The sequence below is a fragment of the Momordica charantia genome (assembly GCF_013281855.1).
Source record: "Momordica charantia cultivar OHB3-1 chromosome 5 unlocalized genomic scaffold, Mcharantia_2.0 BLBB01000005.1, whole genome shotgun sequence".
Classification (NCBI taxonomy): Eukaryota; Viridiplantae; Streptophyta; class Magnoliopsida; order Cucurbitales; family Cucurbitaceae; genus Momordica; species Momordica charantia.
The window spans coordinates 1,876,312-1,888,207 of NW_028275163.1; the positions used below are offsets into that span (position 1 = coordinate 1,876,312).

Consider the following 11,896-nt stretch of genomic DNA (forward strand, 5'->3'; position numbering starts at 1 on the left):
AAATTAGGTAATCTAAAATTAATATATTACTTAAATATCATTAAATAATTATTTCTTCTAAATTCAACCAACATTTGTTTATTTTTTTTGTTTTTTGTTTCTTGCTGTAAAAACGTAATCGGTTTTGTAGTTATTCTCGTTTCATAATGCTTCCAAAATTATGTAGAAATTTTGGAAAATAAAAAATCAAGTTTTTTTTGCCTTTTTGTTCTGTTTTTCCAAAAATACTATTTTATCATTCTTGACTTATAAAATTCATAATAAATATAAAAAATTAAGTTTCATCTATCATTATTTAAAATTTTGGAGAATGATAAACAAGAAAGCGTTATCAAATATGTTTCCGTATTATCCAACACAATTATGTTTCTATTTATTAAAAAAGAAGAATAAAAAATAGAAATGTCACCTAAGTTGCCCTAAATTGGTAGTTCGAGATAAACACATCCCCGTATCAAAAAACATAAACTCAACTTTTTGTAACATTTAATCTTATGTTACAAGAGCCTAACCCGTGAGCTAAAAATCTCTTAGGTTGAGAATCTAGGTACGATATGCGTCTGCGTACTTCAATTATTCACATTAACTTGAAGAATAAACTCTCTCACTTTGATTTTCATTCAAAAATTTGGAATTTTTCCAAAGTAAACAATATTATATTCATGACAACTCAAAATAGTAAATCTTGATTTTCTGTCATTTCAAAATCTTGTATTAAATTGGTTGTGTTGTGACAAAAATGGTGATAAAACAACAGTAGACAGACATATTAAAAGCAAGTTGGAAATAGTTGTATTCATTCCAATTTTTGCAATTGGCAAGCTGGTTCCAACTTGAAGATGCAACTTCTCACAAGGATTTGAGCTGTAGACAGTTAAAATTCAATTCCATCTGATGACTGAAAAGGACATCATTTCATATGTTTTTATATTATCATACAGCCAACATTGACAAGATATTCGAAGATATTAAAGATTTATAATATGAGCTAGCCATTTGGTTTATGGGAGAGAGAGAATTGAATTAAAAAAAAAAAATCAAAACTTTTATCCATTGACTTATATATTATTTTATCCTATGCTTTCAAATACTATGTTATCGAACTTTTATCGTATGCTCAATGGCGTCTATAATTTCAAAAAACGATTATTTTGATTTCTATACTTTTAACTACGGTTTGTTTTAGTTTATAGACTTTTAAAACTTCTATTTTAGTCATTGTATTTTTTAAAAGGGACAATTTTGACCTTATTTATAAAATTTTAATACAAATTTTATATACAATAAAAATCTCTTTAAATATAATTTTAAGGCTAAATTTTAAGATATGTCACAAAAAAGGCTAAATTTTAAGAAATTTTGTGATCATACTAAAATTATGATAGGAAAAAAAAATTGAGATACAGTTGAAAATGAACATGTCAAAGTAATCATTTTTAAAAAGTATATAGGACAAATGAGACGTTTTGAAAATGCAAAGACTAAAATGAACAAATGTTGAAAATACGACCATAATAGACGTTTTGAAAATCCAAAGACTAAAACGAAGCAAAGTCAAGTACATATACTATTTAAACCTAAATTATTTTATTCATAATATAAAATATAAGCACCCATCATTTTACAAATATTCTTTATTGGCAATGATATTTAATATAATTTAAACTGCAAATAATGGTAAGTTAAAATTAGGTAGTGTATATTTGAATTTATAAAAATCATTATCTGTGATTTTTCACCAATTAAAAGTTCGATCCCAACCCTCATATGTTGTACTAAAGAAAAAAACATCCAATACTTGAGCTTGCTTGTGATTATTATAGCTGCAAGTGTTAATTTTTCATATTCTTTTGAAAATAATCATATTATCATCCAAATACCAACATCATAAATTAACAAAATCTTCACTTCCATATCTATCTCTCTTCCAACAAATGATGCTTAAAAAACTATCAATCAACGGTCAAGACGAAACTGCACCAAAAATTTTCACCCTATTTAGTATCTGGGAAAATTACATTCAAAATAGAAAGATCTCCTTCTAGACACAGATGGCTGCAAGTGTAACATAAATAAACATACCTCTGCTGAGTATTAACTTCAGATTTGACCCAACTCCCACATCCCCAAAGCAAAATTCCAGGTTGCTTTCACCCACTGCACTTGAAAAGTGAACCAACGGTCATCATTCTCGACCCTCTGCGACAGGGGCGACGCAAAACATATTTGCCAAACTTCTAATGACGATATTCTCGAAACCATAGATGACACTATCATTGGATCTGTCACAACTTGAGAAGTATCTCGGAGTCATCAGACTCGTACTCGGTTGTATCACGTTCATCATCTATACTGCTACCATTCCCTGAAACTACACTACTGTCGACTGTGTCGTTTGACAAACCGATGAGCGATGCGTATGATTTGTCTTGAAGATATTTTGACTGCCTCAACAATTCAACTAAAACCTCCTTACTGCCAATTTCACCTTCTTTCTCGCAGAGGTCGAAGTAAGCCAACACATTATAGGGCTTTGGCCTCCAACTCTTTGAACCCTCAGCAGAAAAGGCTTCTTTCCAACTAGCTACAGCATCAGAAACCCGACCCTCTTTAGTATGTCCATCGGCGAGAGTCTCCCACGTACTCGAATTTGGTTTTCCTCCGACCTCAACCATGTGATCAAAGAAGCTCTCAGCTTTGCTCACATTCCCTTCCTTAACATACCACCCAATGAAAAGATTAGCAATCCTAGGGTCGTAAGTCGTTTTAACCGATAGCCATTCCTCATATATTTTTTCAGCACCTTCAACATCACCTATCCTGATTAGAGCAGAGATTATAGCATGGTATCCTAGATTCGGAATGGTGGGGAAAACGGTTTTGTAAATGTTCCACACCCGATAAGTTTCATCTTTGTTACCAATGCTACCATATAGACTTATCAGATAATGATACGGTATCCGATCACGTCCCACAATTCTACTTTCAACCCTCCTCAAACATTCTTCAGCCTTTTCTATCAGTCCCATCTTAATGTACATTGTTGCCATTGTGCTGAAAGTAGTCCAATTGGCATTGATGGTCCTATCCTGTTTCATTAGCTCATATACTTTTTCCATATTCTCAGTAGATCCTTGTAATCCACAAGATGATAGCCATATATTATAGGAGTATATATCAAGTTGAATGCCTTTTTCGGTCATTTCCGACACTAATGACTCGACTTTCTCGTACTCTTTAAGGTTCATGTAGAGAGTCATCATTACATTGAATGGAAGCGGGTGCGTCGCATAACCTTTAGTTCTCATTTTCGCTAGTAAATTTTCAGCTTTTTCTCTCAGTCTTGCTCTCACATAGGCATTCAGAAGAGCCCCATATATCCTCCTATCCTTCAAGTTATCCGGCAACCTTAGGAAGTAGTCTTCAGCGCTTGTAATACCACGGACTTTCGAAATAAGATCCAATTGTATTGCAGCATCACTAGTTGTTAATCTAAACCTCTCTTCTCTATTGCTCATCCAATCATATATCTACAAAAGGCATGAAATTTCAGAACCGAGGTCCGAAACAGCTATAACGATCTACGTATCTATTTATGATGCTTCAAACTGGAAAGTGTAATCCATATGCACATGCAATTTGTGGAAATGAATAAGTGAATTTGAGTGCAAATACTACCGATAAACCGCAACAATTTGCATAAACACAGAATTATTGCATGTCATCCTTTTAAAGTTTAGAAAATATCATATAACCAGTTTCAAATGATTAACCCATATCATATATAATAGGAAGATAGAATATGAACATGTACAACAATATCACAGAGCACTCCCCATGACATAGGAGACTTTACAAGTTAAGAGGGAAATATTCAAAGGATGATATCCAACATTCTTCAATGAAATATACTGTCGCCCCGCAATTAAAAAACGAAGCGGTGGTACACACTTGATTGTTGTTTTAAAATTTTTTATTTGATAATGAATCTAAAAGCAAGATATTGAATATGGATAGGATACCAAATATTAAATTATCTTTGATCCAATTCAAAATCCGACGCGAGAGAGAGATTTCAAACTTCAAATGGCTTCCATGTTTGCCAAAGAAACAAATTAAACACAAAAAATGCACGCCAAGAATCATAACCAAGTAGCTGAACATCAGTTAACTGAATCCTACATAGAAAAAAACACTAGTTTCTTCCTCATTAACTCAAATAAATAAATAAAACACATAAACATCAGATTTCACAGCCCAATTTCACACCAATCCACAAACTCCAATATATGCATCCACCACAACCATCAGAAATCCAAATATAACCTAAAATCATCATCTAATTTACCTCCAAAGCCCTCTCATATCGCTTGTACTTCCTCAATTCCTTCACGACCCGAGAAAGCTCCCATTTCGTAAGCTTCTTGCCCTCGTTCTCCCACTGATTCAGCACACTCGCAGAGCCCAGCTCGGGATTCTCCATCAGAGATATCCTCCTGTATATGGCGTTCCATTTGACCATAGGCCTCCGCTCGAAGTCCACAGTTCCGTAGTTATGGACATGGGAGATGGAGCAGGTTACAGCGAGTGAAAGCCTCCGAAAATTCACGTTCCGGCGAAAGGCCTGAGCAGGAATCACGCAGGGCAATTTGCCAGAATAGGAAATTGACGATGAGAGAGAGACGGTGCGGTGGTGGACGGAAGTTTGGAGAAGCATCGTGGCTGCTCCGAGGGGTTCAAAGGGAGACGAGATTGCTCTGCCACTGCGCGCGAGCTCTGCTCTGGATTTGCAGTTTCTCGATAAGTTTTTTTTTCTGAAATTACATCCTTACCCTTCCCTCTCAGGCACGATTTCTCAATTATCTTCCCCCAATTTTTTTTAATCTAAACTTTCGAGGATTTTTTTTACTTTTGTTGTCTCAACTTTTCCAAGTTTTTTCAAAAATAATTATTTTATACTAAAGAAATTATTATTTTACTTGTTAAATATTTATTTTAGTCATTATAATTTTAAACCTGACTTTATATTAAAAAAATTTATTTTAGGTATAGAATTTGTGTTAAAAATTTTTAAATAAAAATCAAAATAATAACATCTTAAAGGTTATGATGATCAAAATAAATATTTAAAAAATATAAATTAAGGTAAACTAAGATTGAGAATACAATGACTAAAATAACCATCGTAAAAATATAGCAATAGATAGTGCGTTGATAGTGCGTTGAGATAATATTTTAACTTAATATAAATTTAAAATACGGAAGGATGGGCCAAAAATTAAAGAAATGGAAAGTTAAAGGACCTATCAGTTTTTCGTATAAAAGGCATAATGTTATGTTTTCGCTATTTGCTATTGAGGTGAAGTACGCGGCAACTCTGTAAGCGCGCGCTCTTCGTCTCCGTGGGGAGGCGGTTTCTGAGACGAAGCTCTGCTTCCATCGGCCGGCGAGGTATATCCGGCCTCCGAAATCGTCGTGAATTTTATTTCAATCTATTTCCTCGCAGTTCTTGTTTGAGTTTTCTCTTTGAAAGAATATTTTCGCTCTTCTATGGTTTATTTAGTCGGAGGCATGAATTGGATATTTTCTTTGACGTATTGTTCTGATCGTTCGAAATTGATCGCGTTTCCGGTTTGCTCTAATAATTCGCTTCATTCTTCGGATTCTCGGAATTGGAAGACGAAGGTACTGTGCTATCTATGTGATTTTCCGTATCTCTCTCGTCTTGCTGATTCTCCAATTTCTGAAATCTTCAGTAAATGTAGTCGTAGGTCTTGTCTTGGCGGGAAATGTTCTTACGCTCTTTCTCGTCATGATTAAGTACATTGTGAAGAGTTGGACTGAAAATGGATGTAAATTGTAATAGGATTTTACGTTGAGATCCTTCACGATTGGAAAACTTAGGCACTGTGGTAGCTGTGCTATTTTCCGTATCTTTATCTCGTTCGCTCGTTCTCCAATTTCTTAGATCTTTTGCAGTATATGAAATCGTAGGTTTCTCTGAGCCGGAAATGTTCTTACACACTTTCTCGCACATAATTTATTGGATGTAGTAAGCTCTTTTCGCCTTTAAGTTGAAATCCTTCTCAATTGGAAAGCGAAGGTACTGTGCTAGCTGTGTGATTTTCCGTATATCTCTCTCACTCGCTGATTCTCCAATTTCTTAAATTTTCTGCAGTAACTGAACTAGTAGGTTTTCTCTGAGCAGTGTTCTAACGCACTTTCTCAAGATGATGAATTACATAATCAAGGATTGAATTTAAATGGATATAATAGGCTTTTAAGTTGAAATTCTTCACAGTTGGAAATTGCAGGTACTGTACTAGCTGTGCTATTTTCCTATATTCTAGGGTCTCTGATTCTCCAATTTCTTAAATCTTCTATAATAAATGAACTTGTAGGTTTCTATGAATCGGAAATGTTCTTACACACTTTCTTGACAAGATTAATTACATTTTGAAGAACTTATATGGATATAATAGGCTTTGAAGTTTAAATCCTTAAACCAACATAAGAAGAAACTCTTTGTCTTGGATCTGTTTTGAGTCTTTAGAGGGAAAAAATATCTCATCTCGATTGCTCTATTTCTGTCGGTTTTTGTCATTTGGCCTCTCATTTGTATCTGTAGTATATACATCTTTTGTATCAGATTGTGTGTATATTGGCATTCGAGACTGTATAAGTCATTCAATTGAGACCATTGGACAATTGATGTTTCCTTCTGGGTCTCGGAAATTTTTCTACATTTCTTTCTTTCAGCAACTTTCCTCGTTTTACAGACACGGGGATGGCAAAATTATCTGCTACATTGAGACTATTTGATGCACATTGTCACCTCCAAGATCCAAGAATATTTGACAAAGCACCTCAATTAATTAGCACAGCAGTGGACTCTGGTGTTGTTCGTTTTGCTGTTAATGGAATCTCTGAGGTACGATAGTTTTGCTTTGCATTCTTTGTTGTATATGTTGTTTTCAGATTTGTGCTGCCTGCCACTCATCTCTTTCCATTGTTTTCATGTTCATAGAAAGACTGGCATTTGGTCAAGCAACTGAGTGAATTACATCCTTGCATAGTTCCATCGTTCGGTCTTCATCCTTGGTAACCACTGTCCATCTCCAATACGCAGAAATCATGTATTCCATCTTCTTTTACCGGCATGCCACATATTTGCGAGGTATATGGTTGATGACATTCATCCATTTTGTTGTATTTAGGTATGTTCCTGAAAGAACTCCCGGCTGGCTTGAAAAACTTAAGGAATTTTTTGAAGCAGTGCCAAACGCAGCGGTTGGAGAGGTTGGTACTTGTGGCAGTGGCCAAAGCTATTTCCTTGACCAATTTGAGCTTTGGATATTTTATTAGGAAGCAATTTCATTTTTAAATGAAATAGGGTGAAAAGATTTAAAAATTAAAAAAGTGAGTCAGATGAGTTCTTTTTGCTTGATAATTATTCTATTCTTCTAGCATTATCCCTGGAACCAGCTTAAGAGGCATGTTTTGGGTGATTTCTGAAGTTATTGATCCATGATTGTTGACTGTTTTTCTGGAGAAAGACAGTCAATGTTCAGGTGTATGACAGATACTTATACTGAACCTTTCATGCTTATACATGGTACTAGTGCCTTCCTAAATTATGTGCCCTAAACTTTTATATTCCGTCATCTTTTATCTACCTGCTAGGATCCAGGGTAGCACATAGGTCTTTAGTGATTAATTTGTTGCCTCAACTAGCAGAGGTATTCTTTTAGTAGGTTTCCAAATTCTGTAGGGCTCTAATTTTTACCTTTTCAGATTGGTCTGGACAAAGGTTCACGAGGAAGGGAGATCAGTTTTACAGATCAGGTGTGACTATTCTACATTTTCTTCTGAGCTGATGATAGAGGTCGATGATCATTGTCCACAATGGTTTCTTGTTTCCTGTCAAAAAGGAAATTTTAAATGGTTTAAGAAGCAAATTTTCTAAACAACTGCAGTGATTTTCGTTTTTTTTTTTATGATTCCCAGACTGTTCTTGACATAAAAAGATGCTGCAGGTTGAGGTCTTTCAGCAACAACTTGAACTTGCTAAGTCTTTAGAAAAACCAGCATCCATCCATTGTGTTCGTGCTTTTGGTGATCTCCTTCAGATAATGAAGTATGACTCTTTCTAAGAATTTATGGGTTTTCTTGTTATCTGTGCTGTTCACATTCTCAATGGGGTGTCAAAATATATCTTGAATTGATATTTCTTCATCCGGCTGGGTATATTTTATAATTTTTTATTTTCTTCTTTATAACTAATATGTTTGCGGAACACTGAACCTGGGGAACCATTGTTTAGCATGGGCGCTAGTCTTAGAATTTTCATGGTTTAATTCTCCTCTTTAGCTCTAAGCTCTAGAGACACATAACTCTCCAAGAATGTCTATTAGTCTTTTTGGCTGTTGTTTGTTTGGGGTAGGGGTGGTATTTGTTTATGTCAAAAGTTGTCACTTTTAGTCATGTCCCACATTTGTTTATGTGTTGACATGTCTTGTTCCGTGTCATCACAATTGCCTCAGATCTATGGGACCTTTTCCTGCTGGTTTCATTCTGCATTCTTATCTAGGATCTGCTCAGATGGTTCCTGAGTTCTCCAAGCTAGGTGGTTACTTTTCATTTTCCGGTTTTCTCATGTCCATGGATGCAAAGAAGGCAAAGAAAATGCTGAAAATGGTTGGTTTGCTTTTGTCATGCATATTGTAATTTATGGTTTTTTTTTCTTTTGGAGTTTCTGTTGTGTGGGTAAAAGATACCAGATTAGATATTTGTTAAATCACCACTAAATTCAAAAATTTAAACCGATATATTATGGAAAATATTAATCACTCTCTTTCCTCGTGACCTCGGAAATTTTCACAATGCTCAATGAGTGGTTATCAATATAAATTGGGGAGGAAATAAAATTTTAGGGCTTTAAACATATGTCTATCATGTTAAATCCCAAAAGCTTAAGCCGATGGATTATATATAATCATTTATCAATACTTTAACAATATTAACCATACGTATATGAAAGAAAATATACGAGTACAAAATAGGGTGGAAGTAAATATTTCCTAAAAAGGCAGTGGATCATAAAAATCACATCCTATTGGCTTGTATGACAGAAATAATAATTACAAAAACTTCTGTCTAGGGCGCACCATCTGAAAGAATGGAGCCCACCAAATCCTATATGTGTCTAAACATCGTGAATTTTTCCAGGTGCCCTCGGATAGAATTTTGTTGGAGACTGATGCACCTGATGCACTTCCCAAGTTAAAGTTAGACTCTATCTATTTTGTTGAAGGCGATCCTTCCCTTCCTGAAGGTCTCAAGACCGGAGAACAATCTGCCTCAACAGGCTCAGAACAAAGTACTTTGCCTTCTTCTACAGATGCATCAACACTGCCAAAAGAGACTCTCAATCATCCAGCAAACATCCAAAATGTACTTCAGTAAATCTCTTATTCATATCTGGAAGATGGATATTCATATTCATGCATATGTATAAAAAGTGAGGAGCATATATTGTTGGTCTAACAACTTGGCATGGCACGTGGCACCCATGGTTCATTATAACAAGCTTAAAGAAAACCTGCATAACAGCTCTCTGATGATCATTGATAGCATTTTATGATAAAGATCAGCTTTTAATACTAGTTAAACCTATATATAAAGTTTCTTTTACTCTTCAATATGAGGGCATAGAGAAGTAGAATCAGCCTCGGCTTCCGTCATCCTTGTTTAATTATTACATGCTGGCGTTCTTTAGAATCTTAAATTAAAAGTTTATATAGCTCTAGATAGTAGATTAGTTCATTTTTCATTATCAATTATGTTTTTATAAAATATATTTTATGCTTAATTCTTCTCTACAGGTCCTAGTTTATGTGGCATCTTTGTTGGAAATCAGTAAAGAAGAACTTGCTGAATTGAGTTACAGAAATGCGGAACATTTATTCTCTTTCAAAGGTCTACAAACTTCTTAGTGAACAGTCCGAATATTTAGGTGATGTTTATAATAACTCGATATAATTCCCTCTATTTTTCTCAATTCTCTGACATGTATCTTACCATATAGCAATGAACTCTTCTTGTGTGGAATGAAAGTAATAGGTGATACCTTTACAGTACTTGTATTCGGTATTGTGTACCAAGAACATCTAGAACCATCAAACGATGGGCAATGCTGGACACATGACATTTCAGAGGTAGGTATATGTGTTAACTAGGTCGTTAGACCACTTACCTAGTGTCCATGCATTCAAATTATTTTCGAGTATATGAATGTGATGGAGATGACTATTAGTAGGGACATTGCATTAAAGCTGCTAGAACCAGTTCAATCTTGGAACTGTAAGGTCATAAGATGAACAAAGATATGAGCAGAAGCCAGGTAATTTATCTGCTGAAACTCTTCCTCTCTCTCATCCTTAGATAAACTTGGTCTAGCTTCTCTGTCATAATTGGACTCTCACAGATTAAAGAAGTATGAAAAATTGATTAGTAGGGGGCATAAAGTTTTTAAATATATGTAATATTAGCTCGAGTCAATGCATGCATACAGAATATGCTTGTGACACAATCGGACAAAAAATTTATCTCTAGTCTATATGCCTGTATAACTTTTCAGCACAAAAACATATTTCTGCCTTTAAACTTGGAATGAAGAAATTTTCTTCAACTATTTGTTCTATCCAAATGGCGAATCCATTCCTATGCCCAGCAAATTCATTTTGATCATTGTCTGTTAACGTTTGGTTGGTGCTATTGCTGTTTATATTTAGTTGCTTATTCCGTAGGTGTTCCATTACTTTTACTTTTCAGTAATATAGTTTTAATAATGTAGAGCTTTTCTACAGTTATGGTGTAGTGTTGGAAAAATCTTTTCAATTTAGATTTTTATTTATTTTTTAACAGAATACAGTAGAGTTAAACCTTCAGAAAATACCAAAACTAGGCACTTGTCTGTGATGAGCGTGCGCATAATTGTATCCAGTCTGATGAAGATGAGACTTCTCGAAATTAAGGGAGATCAGTAAAGCCTCGTCAATTGGAAAATCTGGTCGGGAATTAAAATAGGATATAACCCTTGTTTTTCTTTTTTCCTTTTAATTATCAAGTTAGATTATACGTGAGATTGTGAGTTCGAACTTTTGATCTTTTTAATTGATGATATATTTCTTAACCAATTGAACTGTGTTCAGATCGACAACCCTCTCGGTTCATGTCTAAGTTGTTCAAATCATCATTCTTCATCTTTTAATTGTAAGTCAAGAATAGAAGTTCCCAAAACTCTTGTTAGCATCCTTCATTATTTATATCTAGTCTGCCCCTTGAAAACGATAGTTGATAGATTAGTCTTTTTCTCATTTTGGTCGTAGACCCCAATCCTTCAATATCTTTTTTATTTTTCCATAACAAAAGATAGGTTTTTTTCCTTCTATTTTTCTCAATTCTTTTATTACATTGTTTGTATCTAAGAATCGTGTACTATACTGATTTAGCTGTAGCCTGTAGGCATTGAATTGTGCACTTGTTTATTGCCCTAATTCTCCACTATTTGGCATCTCCAGTCATACTCCCCATTATAGTACTTTGTCTCGTTTGTAAATTGGTTCGATTTCTTCGGTTGGCATCTTACTTTTGCGGCACTGGGAGTATCGAAGAACATTTCGCACTGCCTGTGTTTTTTCAACAATCCGATTGGACTTGAAGGTATGCGATTTCTCTTTTGCAGACATCTTGGTCTTTTTTTTTCCGGATGAAGGAGATCCCTTTATTTTCTTTTTGTGTCTTAACCATAGTAGAGACGATATTGATAATCTTATAGTTTATATGCTAAGATAAGACTTTAAAGCTTATAAATTAAAAAATTATTTATCAAACC

General features: G+C 34.5%; 2 protein-coding genes across 3 annotated transcripts; one reads left to right on the forward strand and one right to left on the reverse strand.

Moving 5' to 3' along the window:
• Positions 1–1,892: 1,892 nt before the first annotated feature.
• LOC111016090 (Tetratricopeptide repeat (TPR)-like superfamily protein) lies at positions 1,893–4,826 on the reverse strand. The gene is made up of 2 exons (XM_022291369.2): positions 4,349–4,826; positions 1,893–3,530 (listed from the first exon to the last, which is right to left on the reverse strand). Exons 1-2 carry the CDS (start codon positions 4,715–4,717, stop codon positions 2,286–2,288), a joined length of 1,614 nt encoding a protein of 537 aa, XP_022147061.1. The 5' UTR covers positions 4,718–4,826; the 3' UTR covers positions 1,893–2,285.
• A 469-nt stretch (positions 4,827–5,295) lies between these two features.
• LOC111015984 (TatD related DNase) lies at positions 5,296–10,139 on the forward strand. Of its 2 annotated transcripts, XM_022291204.2 has the most exons (10): positions 5,322–5,451; positions 5,564–5,685; positions 6,780–6,931; positions 7,028–7,101; positions 7,218–7,299; positions 7,795–7,845; positions 8,037–8,137; positions 8,544–8,697; positions 9,229–9,453; positions 9,885–10,139. In XM_022291204.2, the coding sequence occupies exons 3-10, from the start codon at positions 6,788–6,790 to the stop codon at positions 9,993–9,995; spliced, it is 942 nt and encodes a 313-aa protein (XP_022146896.1). In that variant the 5' UTR covers positions 5,322–5,451; positions 5,564–5,685; positions 6,780–6,787; the 3' UTR covers positions 9,996–10,139. The 2 variants fall into 2 exon arrangements, with proteins under 2 accessions (XP_022146895.1, XP_022146896.1); XM_022291203.2 differs by lacking the exon at positions 5,564–5,685 and having other exon boundaries at positions 5,296–5,451.
• The last annotated feature ends 1,757 nt before the right edge of the window (positions 10,140–11,896 follow it).